Genomic DNA, 20,254 nt, shown 5'->3' on the forward strand with positions numbered 1-20,254 from the left:
TGTTTGTCCTTATTGGAGGCACCTGCATACCATACAATGGATGGAGGAGCAAAGGATCGACTTGATGGTAGCGGAGTAGAAGCCAGAAGGGTGCAGGGAATGCCAAACTTTTTCAGCTGCCGCAGGAAGAACAGCCATTGTTGGGCCTTATTCTGGGTTTTGGTGGTTTTCTTCCCACCTTAGGTCCCACCTGGAGATGGTGGTATTCAGAAGACGAGCGTGAGGACTCAATGTTACTCCTGAAGCCGATGGTCAGTTCAATGTTTTTTGCCGAGTTGAGGGCAAGCTTATTGTTCTTGCACCTGTTGCAGATCCTCTCAATCTCCTGACAGTAGGCATGTTCTGCGCTCTTGTCCATGAAGCCTAAGATAGTGGTATCATCTGCGAACTTGATCATCTTGACAGAGTCATTCTGTGAGGTGCATAGGTGTATAGGGAGAACAGGATTGGTGACAGGACGCATCCTCGGGGAGCGCCTGTTTTGGTGGTTAGCACACTAGAGGTGACATTATTGAGCTTCACCACTTGGGTCCTGTTTGTAAGGTTGCAGTGTATGTAATGGTTGCAGATGATCAAAGGTGATCGGCTACAGCCATCAGCCGTTTGGGCACTGGATTTATAGGTTAGGCATTAGGTAGGAGGTTTTCTTTTAAAGCTAGAAAGGGTGCCAGGTAGTGTATGGTAAAATGTCAGTGATATAAATTACCAATATTTTTCTATTAGCAGCAGCAGCACCCGACACCCAACTGATGAGGTGGCACCTCAATATGTCCTCCCAAACACGTAGGCCAATCAGGATTTGCTGTTACTGTATTGCAAAGCTGTTCTGTAATAGACACATAAAACACAGAGTGGTTCCTGGAAGCCAATCTGCCCCTGCATCATACAGTGAGAGGGAGCTTATCATCTACAATGTTCCCCCTGAAACAAAGCAGGGAAATCAAGAGAAGCTCACTGTGATAAGTGTTCCTCTATGCAGCAACAAAGGGCACACACACTGGGAAGGAGCAATTTGTGATTGAGGAAAAAAAACTAAACAACACCATTCACTTTTCAATAGCTGAACTAACAGTATCATGTCAGAGACACAGAGGAGACACAAGGTCCAGGAAGGTCATTTTCACAAAGATAATCTATTGATTGCTCCCATACCCTCAGGACAATAGGCTGCTGTGGCAATTTTATTCCTTTCTCTGTTATCTTCCTCGGAGTTGTGACACCAAGATAGACAGGGCTGAGATGGTGCAGCACCTCCCGGGCTCAGGCTCATTCAATTAGGAAGTCGATGTGTTTGAATTCACACAATCCATACCATCAGAAGCGCAGATTGATCGCTGTGCCGGCGTAGGCTGCTTTGTCTCCTCTGTAAAGTCTTCATTTTATTCAACAAAAAATAAATAATTCTCAGCTAATGCTTAAAAGAAGGTGTTGTTTCCAGATCAAGCTCTGTGAGCACTGAGGCATGTACGTTATACATTCGGTAGCTGCATATTGTTGCGTTACGCTTATACACAATGCAATTTGATGGAATGAATGGCAAAGCCTCTTAAATGGGAACTGTAGTGAAAATAACACAATGCTGTTTTAAAAGCCCTCATAGAAAGAGTTCACTCAGCTGAATCCTGCAAGTTTCTTCAGGTACCCAGCACTTTGATGGCCCTGTACAAGCGGATAACACTGGCCAGTGTCCCAGCATCCCATGAAGCATGCTGGCTCCTTCACAACAGCGTCTGTGGGTCAATTGGAGCGCACATGCATCCCAGCCTCTTTCGAGTCACATGGGCCGCTGCTAAGCTCTGCAAAGCTCCAAATGGCCCAGACTCTTCCCGCTAGCAACCACTTGGGGTCGGGAATGAGGAAGAAGAGTGCGGGGACAGTGGCGGACACCAGACAGGTAAAGTATTAATGCACGGGCACCCAGGAGGGGGGATGAAGATGACGCGGTCAGGGGTTTCCATTGTGTTCCTCATTCGCAATATTGCACGCCGTTGCCACGGCGTACCTGATTAAGCATGTCAGACTGAGATTTCCCTGCATATCCAATCAATACAGGTGACCAATTGAGATTAACTTTCTGGACACCACCATATACATCAGGGGTAACAACATACAAACCTCTGTGTATCGCAAACCTACAGACCATCCCACATACCTAAGATATGACAGTTTTCATCCCAAGCACATTAAGAACTCTATAATTTACAGCCAAGCTATAAGGTACAACCGGATTTGTTCTGACAGGATGGACAGAGACAAGCACCTGGATCACCTTAAGAACACTTTCATTAAACAAGGTTACAGTCCTCCCATGGCTGAGGCCCAAATCAGGAAAGCCAGCAACATCCCCAGGACTGAACTCCTGAAATATAAGCAAAACCAGAAAGAGGAACGTGTCCCTTTGGTTGTCACCTACAACCCACACCTGGAAATCTTAAGGAGGATTGCTAAGGAACTTCATCCCATTTTACACAAGGATCACAGACTGAGAACGATATTCCCTAAACCTCCACTCTTGTCATATCGGCAACCACACAATCTAAAACAGATGATTGTCAGGAGCTCTTTGAATAGGCCTCAACAAAACGGAACATCACCCTGCCGACAAAAAATATGTGGGACCTGCAGACACATTTACTCCACTGACAGGGTAACGATACCAGGTTCACAACAGGAGTACAGAGTACAAGGTAAATTTTCTTGTGGGTCCACCAATCTGGTATATCTGATCATGTGTGCTAAATGCCCCAATGTTATGTACGTGGGAGAAACTGGACAAACTCTGCGCAAACGTATGAATGGACACAGGCACACTATTAATGATACCAAATCTGGACTCCCAGTTGCTACACACTTTCGGTCCAACGGACACAGCATGGATGATCTTCGTGTCACTACCCTGAAGGGCGGCTTCAAAACGTCAAATGACCGATTAATAGCAGAAACGAAATTTATAAATTGTTTCAAAGCTGTGCAGAAGGGTTTGAATAAGGACAACAACTTTCTATATTGGTATGAGATTGATGATATATGAACTGTCTCAGCCACCCTAGCTGAACTTGTGAACTAAGAATTTACGATACCTCTGGGTCAATCCTAATACCAGGTCTGTGAGCAATAAAGTAAACAAGGATCCTTATCTTACCCCATTTAGATGGTCTGTTTGTATTAAGGCATCTTCATGATGTATTTATGCTTGAAAAAAATATCTGTTTTCCCTTTTGATGTTGCATGTATATAAGCTGTCTGTACCACCAGCTTGCAAACTAACAGGATGTAAACCTGACGAAGGCTGCAAGGCCGAAAGCTTGTTCATTCTTATTCATTTGTAGTTAGCCAATAAATGGTATCATCCTGATTTAAAACTTCTTGCAATTGATGGGGGGTGCTCTTGGTGGCACCGATTTTACTTTAATCCAATAATTATGGAATCTGAAGCCCCATCGGCCACCAAGTCTAGTGATGCATGGCCATCTTTAGTGTTACCTTTAGTGACATGCGGTCAGTGGTTTCTGTCACACTCCTTGTTCGTGATTATCGTACATCGTTACCACTACACACCCAATCGAGCATGTTAGCCTGAGATTTACCAGCATATCTGATCAATACATACAACAAAACTTTTAACGATAAAAAACTCCCCTGGGGGGTACTTACGTCAGGTGGGTGAAGATTCCGGATCCTATTTAGGCTTCCCCCCCCCCCTGTACTCCTCAGTCCCACAGTGGCGGCGAAAATCCTCCCGGAACGGCGGTGATGTAAATATTTACCTCACCGGCTCCAGCGCAGGCACAGTATTGTCTCTCCGAACGGAGATAGGAGAAAATAGCCGATCTCCGTAGGGCCGCTTTACTGAGCAAGCGCAAGTCTCCTGAACCTGCGCGGTAGAGTGGACCCGACGGAGATCGGCTATTTTCGCCTATCTCCGTGTGGAGAGCCGCAACAGCGCCCCCGCTGGAGCCAGGAGAGGTAAATAAATCAGCGCTTATCAGCGATTGTCAGGGGAGGATTGCGGGACGATTCAGGGGAGCCAGCGCTGGACTGCCTGCAGCTACAGGAGTGGGGGAAGCCTCATTGGGACCCTGAGGCTTCTCCCTCCCGAGGTGAGTACCCTCCAGGGGAACTTTTTTTTGTTACATGTTCCCTTTAAGATTAATCAAATTTTTGATTGGGGATGCTTTTGGCGGCACTGAATTTCATCAGATTCGATAATAATTTACCACCAAGTCTACTGAAATATAGCCACTTTTAGTGTTAGCCAAGTCTAAACACCTCTCTTTACTCCTTAAAGGGCATCAGAGTTGAAAATAAACGGATGAGAACAATTGTATCTATCCTTCTCCTAAAAATGATTTTTTATTTTTTTTTTTAGATATCTCACAGTTTTATTTTATATTTAAATCTAGTTTTTAAGTTTGTACTGTTTCATTGTCTCTGCTCAATGACACCTTCACTGAAGTACGCCAGAGCTCAAATCTATGAATTATTGACTCTATCTCATTCCTGTTCTCAGAAGTCATTTACTGACCGGAAAGTATTTTATAGCTGTAATTACTTATCAGCGAGGGTTATGCTATAGTCAGACCCAGTCCAACACGGTCAGAAATTGTCACTTACATACCTGATGTTTAACTCTTTCAGGCAGAGAAAGAAAAAAAGGAACACAGCCTAGTTATTTGTGTGCTTGGCACTGTACATACACGTCTATCTCATCATGTCACATGTCACCTTGGTTGTCCTTTAACATCAAAATCTTAAAATGTAATATTTATAATTCAAGCTAATCAACCAGATTGCTTTCAGAATTTGCATTTGTTTGGTTTCATTTGGCATTTCTATTTGCCTCTAAACAGCGGCCTGTGAGATTTGGACGTTCAGTTAATAGGCAGAAACAGCAGGTGGCGCTAAAATACAAAGTAAAAATAAATCCAGTTATGGAGAACTTGTGCATGAAAAAAATAAATAGAATATCCTAAAACATAACAGTAATATCAGCAAATCCTGCTAGATCTGTGAGACAGAGGCAGAATGAAGCGCTTTACAAAGGCAGCAGACACCAGTAATTAGCAAGGCTGAGACTGGGGAGAAGATTGGCAGTAGCTCTTAAATGTTATCAATAATACACAGTATGGCTTTATTAAAGGAAACATGAGATGGTAGATACTTCACAGTGTTGTCTCTGCAGAATCACTAGCGCTAAATGGCACTTCATTGATCCTAAAACAAAAACGGAGCTTTGTTTTTAGATGTTTTGGAGTTGTAAAACATTTGCGAAGACTAGCGGTTAGTAGTCTTGCCTTACAGAGCTGGTGTTCTTAATTCAAGTCTGGTCAAGGACGCCATCTTCATGGACTTTGTATGTTCTCCCTGCGTCTGGGTAGGTTTTCTATGGGCACTCTGGTGTCCTACTGCATCCTCATAACTGTTTAATTTATTGGCTCCCCAGAAAGAAATTGGCCTGACAGGGTCACATGACTATGCCTACAGTAGGCATACATGTAATGAAGGCGTTGGGAAATTTGGGCAGAAGGCAAATGGCTCACCTTGCTCCTGCAAAAGTCCTGGCGGCGTTAATTACTATTCTGCCTCCAGGCCGCCATGGACTCAGGGGTAAGATGTAGTTCGGTCAAATTACACTGTTTTTATAGTAATTTGGCCTCCATCTTTTGATGGCGCCTAATTTACTGTCTGAGCACCGCTATAGCCATAATTCACAGTATGGCCTATAGCAGTGCTTGGTTGGCACAAAGTTCCTGCACCATTTTTGCCTGTTTCGTAGTTTGTGAGCTCCTCTGAGGAACATAAGTATAGGTTCTAAAGTGCTGCTGCACTTATCAGCGCTATGTAAATACAATAACACACAACACACTGGTCCCCTTTCTTTGTGAGGAAAGAACACTGCAGTGACGCTTTTTAGGTGGTTGCCGGTTCCTCATTAGGTGGGCTGAGTTGGAATCTCCATGTAAACTGGGTTCCACTTGTCACCATGGATTCCTTAAATTTTGTATGGCAGCAGTTACATTGCTAGCAGTGTGGCAAAGCACAGGTGGAGAAAATAAAAAAGGAGGGTCTGGACACATTTTGGTGCACTGGACAGGTAGGTCCCAATTCACTTATACAGATATATACTAGATATAGATATAGAGATATAATGCCATTTCATGCTGTACTGTGGCCTGCTGTGTATATATATATATATTGCTGTACTGTGGCCTGCTGTGTATACCGCCCAGTACTGAGGGAAGTGTGAATGGACCCTTATCCAATACTCTCACGAGTGCAAATAACCCCTGTGGTTTTCCACATCCTTCCAACACTAGGCATGGTTAACAGGGAACAATAACACGTCACCGTTACCTGTCTCTAAAGACTGCAGCCTGTTGCGGTAACAGGGGTCTCTAGCAGCTACAACATGCAGCTAGCAACCAACTCGCTTAGGAATCAACGCCATATTTTAAAGCCTTAATTCACCCTCCAGGAGCTTTCCCGGTTAGTAAAGATGAATAGAATTAATCGCATGATTTTCATACTTGATGCAGCTATTTCATATAAATGCCCCTTGGAAAAATCATGACCCAGAGTTTTGTGCACAAAATATGGAGCTGACAGATACATGGGAGTGGTTTCCCCCTGCACAGAGCCATCACCTGACCTCATTCCCCTCCTCCATCTACTCCTTCCTGTGGAGCATCCTAAGGAAGTGGGTAAAGTCAGCTGTGTGCTCAAAGGGAAAGACTGGCAGGTGCCCCCTCCTCGCTGAATACCTCATGCAGGTGATCACTGAGAAGAAGGCTCACAGGCTTTCTGTTCTTTCAGACAAGTGGCATCTGCCTGATATTGGAACAGGAATATGTTGCACAAACTCTGTTTCATTACAAAATCACAAGTTGCTCTGACCCGATAGGAGACTAAAATGTAGCTTTAAAATGCAGAATTAAAGCGGTTTAATTATGCTAGTGATCTACAAAGCGTCTAAACAACAATGGAGAGCCTGAGGGATAATTGCGTCACAGACACCTCTGTAAGGGCCCTTTCACACTAGAGGACTTTTTAGGCGTTTTAACGCCACGCCCAAAGTTAGTGTTTTCCAAGGTAAAATGAAAGTCCATAGACTTTCACTTTACCTTTCACATCTAACGCTGCGTTTTGCAGCGTTGCGTTTCAACACTCCCAGGCGCTTTTTCTGGGACTACCGCAGCGTTTCTCATTACAATTGATAGTAATGTATTGGCGTTAAAACGTCTTCAAAACGCCCTGAAAACGCCTGCAGCCAAAACGCAGCGTTTTAGCCTTTTTACCGCTGCCTGTAGTGTGAAAGAGCCCTAAAGGTGCGTACACACCAACAACTTAAGACCCGATCCCCTCGGGCGATATCGCTGGGGCGGCCTGTACAGCCGCCTGTCAGCTGTGTAGCCAACACATTCTGTTACTATTGTTTATTAATAGTATTTATAAAGTGCCAACATATTATGCAGCGCTGTACATTATTATTATTATTATTATTATTATTTAGTATTTATATAGCGCCGACATATTACGCAGCGCTGTACAGTATGTATGTATATATATATATATATATATATATATATATATATATATATATATATATATATATATATATATATATATATATATATATATATATATATATATATATATATATATATATATATATATATATATACCGTATATACTCGCAAGCAAGCCGAATTTTTGACCCACAAAAAGTGGGTCAAAAGTTGGGGGGTCGGCTTGCTTGCGAGTGATGTGCCTGAGGGTCGTCCCCCGCCCTCTCCCACCCGCTCCCCCCGCGGCCGCTGCTATTACCTTAGCTCCGCGGCTTCCTATTCCCCTGTCCTGCTCTTCATTCACAGCAGCTCGCCCCACGGTGGCTGCTGCGTGATGACGGAGGAAGTGCAGAGAGAGGTTCCCATAGTAACCAGGAAGCCGCTCTCTGCCACTTCCTCCGTCATCACGCAGCAGCCACCGTGGGGCGAGCTGCTGTGAATGAAGAGCAGGACAGGGGAATAGGAAGCCGCGGAGCTAAGGTAATAGCAGCGGCCGCGGGGGGAGCGGGTGGGAGAGGGCGGGGGGTGCTAAACTCTCTAACCTGGGCACTTTACAAGCTATCCTGGGCACGATACTAGCTATCCTGGGCACGATACTAACTATCCTGGGCACTATACTAGCTATCCTGGGCACTATACTAGCTATCCTGGGCACTATACCAGCTATCTTGGGCACTATACCAGCTATCCTGGGCACTATACCAGCTATCCTGGTCACTATACCAGCTATCCTGGTCACTATACCAGCTATCCTGGGCACTATACCTGCTATCCTGGTCACTATACCAGCTATCCTGGTCACTATACCAGCTATCCTGGGCACTATACCAGCTATCCTGGGCACTATACCAGCTATCCTGGGCACTATACCTGCTATCCTGGTCACTATACCAGCTATCCTGGGCACTATACCAGCTATCCTGGGCACTATACTAGCTATCCTGGGCACTATACCTGCTATCCTGGGCACTATACCTGCTATCCTGGGCACTAAACCAGCTATCCTGGGCACTATACCAGCTATCCTGGGCACTATACTAGCTATCCTGGGCACTATACTAGCTATCCTGGGCACGATACCTGCTATCCTGGGCACTATACCTGCTATCCTGGGCACTATACCTGCTATCCTGGGCACTATACTAGCTATCCTGGGCACGATACTAGCTATCCTGGGCACAATACTAGCTATACTGAGGCACTACCTTCCCATACTGGGCACTATACTAGCTATACTGGGACACACTGGGGGGGGATCATGCGGCCAGCATTCCTACCCCCGACTTATATGAGGGTCAATCATTTTTTCCTGGTTTTTCAGGCAAAAGTTGGGGGGTCGGCTAATATGCGGGTCGGCTTGCTTGCGAGTATATACGGTATATATATATATCTTGTCACTAACTGTCCCTCAAAGGAGCTCACAATCTAATCCCTACCATTGACATATGTCTATATTATGTAAGTACTGTAGTCTAGGGCCAATTTTAGGGGGAGCCAATTAACTTATCCGTATGTTTTTGGAATGTGGGAGGAAACCGGAGTGCCCGGAGGAAACCCACGCAGACACGGAGAGAACATACAAACTCTTTGCAGATAGTGCCCTGGCTGGGAATCGAACCAGGGACCCAGCGCTGCAAGGCGAGAGAGCTAACCACTACGCCACCGTGCTGCCCATACAGTACATAGTTATGGTTACAGACAATATTAAGGGGTGACATACAGTGATAAGACAATACAGGAATACATGCAAACCAGATCACGCAGCACTACAAGGTAATGCTTAGTCAGTCACTGGATGGGAGCATAGAGATCAGGCAAGTCGAGTTCACTTAGATCAATAGGATGGGTGTACAGAAATGGAGGTGCAAGAACAGGTAGGAGAAATGGAGAAGGATCCTGCTGAAGGCTTACAATCTAGAGGGAATGCAGGGAGCAGAGGGACGAGGAAGCTGTGCATGCGGGAAATCACGTAGTGGGCGGGGGAGCAGTGTCTTCAAAGAGGTTGGCCACCGAGTGACCATCGCTGGTCAGGGGCCTCTGTACACACGCCTGACTATTAGCTAAGGCGGTTATTATCGTCCGCATCAGCCGACTTTAGTCAGGAATGTGTACAAAGCTTAAGGGATCAGCTGATTGCCAAATTGTTGGTCCCAAGAAGGCATCTGTCCTCATTAACCAATACTGGCTACCCCAATATACAGCAAATACCAGTAGAATATCTTTATGGTAAACCTCTGCCTATAGTAGATTCTATCCCGTGGTCCCAGTGTACAGTATGACAAATGGAAGGTTCAAGTTAGGCATCGGTAGGATAATGGGAGAATGGGGTTAGGCATTGGAGGGGGGGGGGGGGAGCGGTTAGGGTTAGGCATAGGCCGTGAAGTCAGTTAGGGTTAGGCATTGGCAGAGGGAGGGCTCGTGTGACAATAAGGTTAGATTAGGCCATAGTAGAATATTGGTAAAAATTACTGATGTTCTACTATCGGACTTGCTCAGTGACTCATAGTACAATATGGGTAATTTCACAAATTGTTAAGTTCCTTAACTATGGTAAATCTCATGTGTAGAGAGTATTTATTATTTCGTTTTTTCTTGTATATCGAATGGAGAGAGTGCATTTTGTCCTGAGTTATAGTTTGCCTAGATTATGCCTATAGGTTTCTTTGTTCAGATTATTGCCAAGGATCTGGCAACATTTTCTGACCAGTATGGTGGGAATCCACATATCTGGCAAATTTCTGAATCCCCATCATTTTAAAATAACTTCTGGATATGTAATTATGATACTCAGAAATGTTTGCTGTATAGCCTGCTCAATTTTTGCAATAAACACCTAGTAAAAGAAAATCGTTAATTTATCGATATTCTACTTATAACTAACTTGAAATGAAGGGACAAAGAAAGAAAAGACGGAATATGGAGTGGTTGGGAATGAGATGAGCTTCAAACAGCCAGCTGTGAAAGTCTAGGAGCCAACAGACCATTGTAAGAGGCATGTTATGTGTTTTATGGTATTTTCATGATCTTCGGGTAAAACATGTCTCAGTGTTAACAACTGTTGATATTAAAGTTAGGATAACATAAAGCTAGCAGTCATTTATTCAAATTGTCCATCGATTGCTCTTACTGCTTTAGCTCTGTTATCTTCTGATGTATGACTTGGGTTTTAACTAATGAAGTTTTTGGTATTTAATAGCTGGTCCATTATCCAAACAAGAGCTGGAAAACTGAAGCAAAACTGATGCATGCCACGTGTGGAAGTGAATCAGCCAATTAGAATTAATGATCTGTTCCACTTTCCCATAAGTTTTGCCCCAATTCCCAATTTTTTTGCAAAAAAATCCACCTTCTGTAAGGGGCTGCAGAAAAGCTATCAGCACTATATAAAATTTCAGAAAATTCATAATTGTTTACCCGAATCCATCCAGATAAATGAAAGAGTCCTGCCATTCCAGACATCCTAAAAAACAACAACAAAAAAAGGTGAAAAACAGTCTAGACATGGGGAATAAATGTCATACAAAATCTTCTTTCCTGGCTGTTTAGGGTGAATTTACATAAATCGATGGGCAGCGGAGGTGTTCAGCTTTCAAGCAAGTAGTCCATTCCATTCTATGAAAAAATCAGTAACCCTTTGCACGCTCGCATGCAAATGTTCAAACAAATTCATTCACAGATTCACTCATCCAGGCACCAGTTATCCCTACAGCTAAATTAAAAGCCGGGGTCTTAGTTCACAAAGGAATGCATTCTTTTGCTTAGTCACCGACACTGTGCAGAAGTACCGAGGTAAACGTAGGTGTCCTAATTCTGGCCCTGTAACATGCATAGTGCAGACATGCAAACATATATTGCATCAAACCTATCCAGGGATTAGGTTGTGTGCTCCTAATCCCTGGATAGGTTTGATGCAATAAATGTTTGCATGTCTGCACTATGCATGTTACAGGGCCAGAATTAGGACACCTACGTTTACCTGGGAACTTCTGCACAGTGAAAAATAGGAGGAGCGCTCCGTAGTGTATTAAACCTTTTAATTAAGAACCACGCAAGGGTTAAAAACACTTACAGAAATGTGAACATCAGACATATCAAGGGTAAACAACCCCAAAAAAATGACCCTGGATGGCAACCTGTTCCTCCTCTGTGGCCAGCAGTGGGAGTAGTCCTGGATGTTAATGGACACCGGGAGCCTATCCTCTGGTCAATGGATGCAGTCACTTCGCAACGCGTTTCAGCATATCCACGCCTTTATCAAGCTAGTAACTGCCTTGCACCCACCATGAATATATACATAGTGGTGACAGGAAGTAAATGGTCGTTTTACTTCCTGTCACCACTAGGTATATATTCATAGGACTACTCCCTCTGCTGGCCACAGAGGAGGAACAGGTTGCCATCCAGGGTCGTTTTTTTGGGGTCGTTTACCCTTGATATGTCTGATGTTCTTCACATTTCTGTAAGTGTTTTTAACCATTGCGTGGTTCTTAATTAAAAGGTTTAATACACTACAGAGCGCTCCTCCTTCTTCTATTTTTCTTTGTGCTACAGTTATACCCTTCAGCCGGGGTCGAGGAGCAGCCAGTGGTCGTATTAAGAATAACCAGAAGTGGTGTATGTTTAGCGCAAGATTGCACATCGTTTGAACTTCTGCACAGTGTAGGTGACTAAGCAAAAGAATGCATTCCTTTGTGAACTAAGACCCTGGCTTTTAATTTAGCTGTAGGGATAACAGTGGTGCCTGGATGAGTGAATCTGCGAATGCATTTGTTTGAACATTTGCATGCGAGCGTGCAAAGGGTTACTGATTTTTGCTATTTTTCTGGCCACACCCCCTTTAGCACCTCCTTTTCCTTAAATTACTTATTTAAATGTCCTAACTAGAGGCGATGTGTCTGGATTTATGTGGTTCATTCTATTCTATGGAGCAGGGGCGTAACTATCATGTATGGGCCCCCCTAGAACCATAGCATACCCCCACCGGACCAGGCATGAAGCCAATGAGCAAACATCCCTACCACCCCCTCCCACTATGCAGAGAAGCACACTGAGCATTTTATTTACCTGCTTCCAGCGCCGTGGATCTCCATGCATGCTGATCACATGACTCCCATCGGTCATGTGATAAGGAGCCGGTGAAGGGCAGCAGAATGTATTGCGATCCATGAAGGAGACCAGGTCTCGAACAGGTAGCGAGTGTAATATTACCGCTTCCTGCGCTGCGGGTCATCTCTGTGCATCACAGCACACTCTCTCTGCTGCCATTCACCGGCTCCTTATCACATGAGCGATGCGAGTCATGTGATCGGGAGCTTAGCGGAGGGCAGCAGAGAGTACTGCTGCTGTGATGAATGGAGATTTGCGACACTGGAAGCAGGTAAATATAAACACTCCTAGAGCTACTCTGCATGCAGATGGGAGGAGGAAAGGCCCCCATGCAATCGCAGGGGTGACCGGGCTATTCTTACTCCTATGTTACCAACACTGAAGCAAGGATAGGATTAACAGAGCCGCAGACACTAAGGCTAAGTAAGCCACCCCGGAGTATGGGGGAGTCTTGTACAAGAACTAATTACTGAGTAGCCAAGATTCCAATACTGTTCTCCTGTGTCAAAGGTGGTGTCTTTAACCACTGCACTAACTAACAATTTGTTGTAATTACTGATACTGTGTGAATGATGCAATGTTATTAAAAAAAAAAAGCTATATACCTGAAGATAAAAATATGAGACTCTTTTCTTTGCTACTAATGTTCTATTAATTATCTGTACTACACTTACAATTCATCATATCAATTTTATTTTTTGCTTCAGTGTCACTTTAACTAGTGGAATACATTATTAAATCTGGATGATTCTTATAGGCAGCAGTATGTTTTCTCCAGTTTATCATTCCGCCCGTCCGTGAGTAAATAACACTGCGGTAAAGCATTGTAACATATCCTGTTCTAGTAAGATGGATAAAGGGATTGCTCGCTAAGTCCCATCAGTCTAACGCTGCGGTTTTTGGAATTACTGCTTCATGTGGAAAGATGACTGAAACAGATGATTTCCTAATAGAATTCGGCACATGAGCTGTAACCGGATACGGCTGAAAGCCGGCTGCTCTCACATGCATTTCCTGCCTTTATTACCGGCAGCATTTTATTTAATTCTTAACCTCATCAGACAGATATAAAGCAGAGCAGATATGCCAACGATACGGCCAGACTGAGCAGAGAATTCACCCCGAGAGGCACCAGGCTAGACGCATGCTCGCCAAGGAGGATCCAATCTTCTGCCACGCTACAACGCAGCTTCTGTAGGTGAACTAAGGTTATAGAATCCCAAAGCAGCACTTTCCTGATGGCTTCATAAGGAAAGGTCAGGTTTACTTATCAATCACAAATCACTCCCCTGCTGGATTGATTGACAAGGTTTGTAAGTTCAAGCAGGGCTTGTTCTGCTGCAGCAGTAAAGGAATAGGCGCAATACTTTCAGCAGATAGGATTTGCCAGTAAGTCGTTCGCCAATGCACCGGGGGGAGATGGGGGCCACTGTACACACATTACATTCTCGGCAGAGGTGGTCCCAACTATGAATTACCTAGCGTGTGTTCAAAGCTTAAAGGGAACCCGAGGTGAAAGGGATATGGAGGCTGCCATATTTGTTTCCTTGTAAACAATGCAAGTTGCCTGGCAGCCCTGTTGATCTTTCTGACATAAGTAGTGTCTGAGTCAAAACCCTGAGTCAGCTGAGTCAGAGTACCTGATCTGCTGCAGGCTTGTTCAGGGTCTGTGGCTAAAAGTTTTAGAGACAAAGGATCTATTCCCATCTTCCCCCCCCCCCCCCTCCTCCTCAGCTCAGATATACTTTAAAGCAGACTTGAAATAAGAACTTCCTTTCCGCTCTAAAAGATAAGCAACAGCATAATAACCTTTAAAGAACAACATCTGGTTGCATCTGATACAATCCCTGCAATTAATGTGCAGTATGTCTACTTCATGTATGTCTACTTCATGCTTTCATGTAAGCAGACATAAGGTTAACATCCTGTGTTTACAAATTAGCTGAGGCTGCCAAGGCAGCAGATTCCTGAGCTGACGCTGTTGAGAGATCAAATTACACTGGTGATTAGTCACAAATGTGAGGGAATTAAACAGGCTGAACTCTCTAAATACATACAGGGAGCATTTCTCTATTGTTTTCTTTCTGTCCTGTGCAAGAGTTCAGGTCCACTTTAAAGGAGTGCAATAAAAATTGTAAAAAAGAAATTAGGCAGGCAAAGATTGAAGCTGAAAAACAAATCGCTAAGGATATCAAATCTAACCCAAAAAAGTTTTACAAGTACATTAACTCTAAAAAAAGAAAGGTTGACTGTATAGGACTCCTAAAGGATGAGGATGGGAACTCAATGGTGGATGACCAAGGTAAGGCAGAGTTATTAAATGCTTTCTTTGCTTCTGTCTTCACAAAAGAAACAGCACTGTTGCAAACTACAGAGGCGGAAGAGTCTCAATCTTCTAACTGTAATATTAAATACTTAACGCAGGAAGAAGTGAAGGCAAGACTAAATAAATTAAAAATAGACAAGGCACCTGGCCCGGATGGCATGCATCCTCGGGTCCTAAGGGAATTAAGTTCAGTTATAGATAAACCCCTTTATCTTATCTTTTGTGACTCTCTTGCAACTGGCAGAGTCCCAGTGGATTGGCGTACAGCCCACGTTTTCCCATTATTTAAGAAGGGCAAAAAATCTGATCCAGGAAATTATAGACCTGTAAGTTTAACATCAGTTGTATGCAAACTATTTGAGGGGTTACTAAGAGATACTATACATGACTTCATAGTAGAAAATAATCTTATTTCTCAGCATCAACATGGGTTTACTAAAGACAGGTCCTGTTTGACTAACATGCTCAGCTTTTATGAGGTAGTGAATGCTAATGTGGATATTGGGAATGCTGTAGATGTGATATACTTGGACTTTGCAAAGGCCTTCGACACTGTTCCCCACAAAAGTCTGGTGCAAAAGTTGAGGATGCAAGGACTGGGGAAGAGTCTGTGTTCATGGATAGGGAACTGGCTAATGGACAGAAAGCAAAGAGTTGTGGTCAATGGATCATACTCAAAATGGGAGACTGTTAGCAGTGGGGTCCCACAGGGGTCTGTTCTGGGTCCAGTGCTCTTCAATTTATTTATTAATGACCTAGTAGATGCAGTAGTGAGCAATGTTGCTATTTTTGCAGATGATACAAAATTGTGCAGAATCATTAACTCTCAGGAAGATAGTGTCATATTGCAACAGGATCTGGATAGGATGGCTATATGGGCACATACATGGCAGATGAAATTCAATGTTGACAAATGTAAGGTCATGCATTTTGGACGTACTAATGGTCTAGCACCATACAAAATAAATGGGATACAGTTGGGGACATCAAACTTGGAGAAGGACTTAGGAGTACTCATTGACAACAAGTTAAATAATCGTACTCAATGCCAAGCAGCTGCAGCTAAAGCTAACAAAATTTTGGGATGCATTAAAAGGGAAATAAAAACTCGAGATGCTAGCATAATATTGCCCCTGTTTAACTCTCTAGTAAGGCCACATCTGGAATATGGAATTCAGTTCTGGGCACCACATTACAAAAAAGATATTGCAATCTTAGAGCAGGTGCAGAGACGAGCAACAAAATTGATGCGTGGGATGGAAGGTCTCACTTATCGAGAAAGGTTAGATAAACTGGGTTTATTTAGTCTAGAGAAAAGACGCCTTAGAGGGGATCTAATTAACATGTATAAATACATCAGAGGGCAATATAATACCTTGGCGGATGAGCTTTTTGTCCCTAGGCCTTCTCAAAGGACTAGAGGACATGATCTGCGCATGGAGGAAAAACGTTTTAGCCATTTATTTAGGAAAGGGTTCTTTACAGTAAGAGTGATTAAGATGTGGAATGCATTGCCACAGGAAGTCGTTATGGCAAACTCTATACCTGCATTTAAAGGGGGCTTAGATGCTTTCCTTGCGTTGAAAGACATCCATGGCTACAATTACTAGGTTATGCCTAATGATGTTGATCCAGGGATTTTATCTGATTGCCATCTGGAGTCGGGAAGGAATTTTTCCCTTTAGGGGCTAATTGGACCATGCCTTGTAAGGGTTTTTTCGCCTTCCTCTGGATCAACAGGGATATGTGAGGGAGCAGGCTGGTGTTGTACTTTATACTGGTTGAACTCGATGGACGTATGTCTTTTTTCAACCAAAATAACTATGTAACTATGTAACTATGTAACTATGTGACATGTGACATGATGAGATAGACATGTGTATGTGCAGTGCCCAGCACACAGATCACTATGCTGTGTTCCTTTTTTTCTTTCTCTGCCTGAAAGTTAAAAATGAGGTATGCAAGTAACAGTTTCTGTAGGGGTCGGGACTGGGGTCAGACTAATGCATAGCCTCAATGATAAGGAATGACAGCCATAAAACACTTTCCTGGCAGTAAATGGCTTTTGATAGCAGGAAAGAGATTAAGGGCTCGTTTCCACTATTGCAGTGCGAATCGCCGTGGTAAAAATTTGCATGCGGATGCGAATTTCACATGCGGATGTATGCGAATTTTCATGCGAATGCGCATTAATGACGCTGTATGCGAATTTAACCATGGCAGTGCCGGTGTGCATTTACATTGATTTCCATCCGAATTCGCATGCAAATTCGCATGAAAATTCGCATACCAAAGCCGCAGGCGATTTCCCTATTCAATACATTAGCGGCGATTCACATGCATTCCACTCGCAGGCGAATTCTGCGGCTCTTTTGTGCGTTTTTTCACCGCTGAAAAAAATGCACCTCAACAACGCTGCAGTGGAAACAGGCCCATCCACTTGCATTACATGTGCGAATCCGCATGTGTTGGACGCATGCGGATTCGCGATAGTGGAAACGAACCCTAAAACGGTCAATAGTTAATAGATTTTAGCTCTGACATGCTTCAATGAATGTGCCATTGAGAAGAGGCCATAAAACAGTACAAACTTAAAACGTAAATTTAAGATTAAACTGTGGAACAACTAAAAAAGTATTTTTTTAGAAGAAGGCGGATAGATACAATTGCTTATCTCATTTGTTTATTTTCACCTTGGATGTCCTTTAAAGCACAAACCACCTTTCACATTCAGCTGTGCTCACCAGCATGAACAGTCCAAAAACAGCTACTTTTGCCAAGTTCAGAAGTGACTCTCTGAGCTTGTTGCTTATTTTTGTAAGACAGGTTTTGGACAGACTTTTGTATGAATTGCTTTTAATCATTTTTGATGGAACGGGACACTCTTCACTGGGACAGTCACAGCTCAGAACAGCAGGATTGCCATTATCTGAGTGATAATCAAAACGAATGTTAGCAGATCTGAGGTAACTGCAGAGAAAACAAAATCTGGGAAGAATGGAAATAATTGGCACATAAGGGAATCTTGCATCCAGGTGGTTGACAACTGTCTCTACAGATTCATCATAAAATGCTGTTTTGAATGTCATTACGGAGATCTGACCATTTATCAGAAAGACAGTGATGAAGGTTCTAAAAATGTCTTTCAGGAGTGTCTTTCAACTCCCTGATTGACACTTTTTTGGCTGGTAAGATTGGCTCTATTTTCAGTTGGGTTTACATCTTGTTTTGCTGAACTTTTCACAAGTTAGGTAACAAAGGCAACACATAGAAAGTATGATCACTGACAAAGCAAAATTGAATGGTTTTATACATCTGCTTTAAAGTAAACCAGAGACAATAGAAAATAAAGGTTTTATACATACCTGGGGCTTCCTCCAGCCCCATGCGCAGGGATCGGTCCCCCAACGCCGTCCTCAGCTGTCTGTTTCGCCGGTAAAGGGTCCCGTAACTTCAGCCAGTCTGCACTGAGAGAGAAGTGCGCCCTCTATGAATCCCTCCAGCAGACGCCGGAGAGATATGTAGAAAGCACACTTCTCTTGCGCAGACTGGACGCGATTGGCCGACGTTTCGGGACTCAGTAGCAGCAATACAGAAGGCTGAGAACGGCAGCGTGGGAGCAATCCCTGTGCATGGGGATGGAGGAAGCCCCAGGTATGTATAAAAACTTATTTTCTATAGTCTCTGGTACACTTTAAGCCAGTGTTCCCCAACCCTGTCCTCAAGGCCCACCAACAGTGCATGTTTTGTAGAAATCCACAGAGGTGGTTAATCAGCTCTGCAGAGACACTAATTACCTCACCTGTGAATGCTTGTGGTTTCCTGCAAAACATGTACTGTTTGTGGTACTTGTGGACAAGGTCGGGGAACTCTGCTTTAAACAAACCAGACTGGAGCCCTTTGTAAGGATGATTGAGAACAGCTTAGTTCATGTTGGAGGCGGGAGCTGTGGCAGAGAAGGTTAATTTTCCTGCATAGCCCCCTTTTGCCACAGCGCTAAATCCTCTTTGACGTTTCCTTCTTCACAGCTAGTACTTACTCTATCTGAAGGAGTGCTGCGGCAGGAGGCAGTCATGCAGGTAACTTAAAGGGAACCAGAAGTGAGAGGGATATAGAGGGTGACATAATACTGGAACCCCACAAGGATGCGTATCGTCACCGATCTTGTTCTCCATCTACCCAAACAACTGCACCTCCATGAAAAACTGTTAAAATCATCAAATTTGCAGACGACAGACAGCACCATTGTTAGCCTTGTAACAAAGGACGAGCTGGCCTACCGCCAGGGGGTCAACAGCGTGTGTCACTGTACATGGAGAACAAGCTGGCCCTCTACACTGACAAAACAGTCAAGAAGATCATCGACTTCAGGAAACAGTACCCTAAACCGCCTCTGATCTACAATGACGGCACAAAGTCACCAGAGTGATGATCCGAGCTGGAAGGCCAACACTACCTCTACCCATAAAAAAAGCCCAAAAACAGATATTCTTCGTTTTGTATGGCTCAGCAGCTAAGGTGCTTCTATTCTGTCAATATTGAATCTGTCCTCTGTTTATCCATCCTGGACTGGTACGCCCTTACTCCACTGGCAACTGATGCAAACTCCAGAGAGTCATCGGATCAGCAGAGAGGAACATGGGAAAATCCCTTTCCCAACGTGACCTCCTCCACATCTCGAGGCTGTGCTCCAGAGCACTAAGGATAGCTAAGGACTCTTCCCACCCAGGCAACCGCTTCTTCAGGTCAGAGGTTTTGGGCCATCTCCACCAAGACCACAAGGCACAGAAACACATTCTTCCCCACAGCTGTCAGACTCCTGAACTCCCCCATGCCCCTCTCCTTCCTGAAATCATACCCCCTCCTTTCTCAACTTAGATTGCTCCTGCACACCGATGTTCCCGGTTATAGATATTATTGACCTGCTTCTATTAATATTGTTGTACCGATATCTGCTTACTACTGGTCTGTGTATTATTGCCCTTGTCCCCTAAATGTGCCAAAACCAAATCCTGGCTATGACCTGTCGTACTTGGTAACTGATTCTAATGTCCTTGTCAAATCTGCAGTTAATGCTGCACATTAATTAAGCCATGATTTCTTCTCCATACTAAAATAACGCAGGAGTACGGTTGTTGAAAAATGTATTTATTTTTTTAACTCAGGATAGGATAAATAGCTTTCAAAAAATAAAAGCATGACTTTTGTTGTCTGGATCAACTATTGATGAAAGACTGGATGAAACATCTTACAGCAG

At 43.7% G+C, this 20,254-nt stretch overlaps 1 protein-coding gene across 1 annotated transcript in view; it reads right to left on the reverse strand.

Moving 5' to 3' along the window:
- Positions 1–20,254, reverse strand: part of TMX4 (thioredoxin related transmembrane protein 4) — a 111,000-nt gene that overhangs the window by 16,978 nt on the left and 73,768 nt on the right. The window contains exon 5 of the mRNA XM_068232507.1: positions 10,980–11,025. Coding sequence (XP_068088608.1) covers positions 10,980–11,025 — 46 coding nt within the window. The remainder of the gene's footprint in view (positions 1–10,979; positions 11,026–20,254) is intronic.

This window comes from Hyperolius riggenbachi, chromosome 4 (genome assembly GCF_040937935.1).
Source record: "Hyperolius riggenbachi isolate aHypRig1 chromosome 4, aHypRig1.pri, whole genome shotgun sequence".
In the NCBI taxonomy this organism is placed as follows: Eukaryota; Metazoa; Chordata; class Amphibia; order Anura; family Hyperoliidae; genus Hyperolius; species Hyperolius riggenbachi.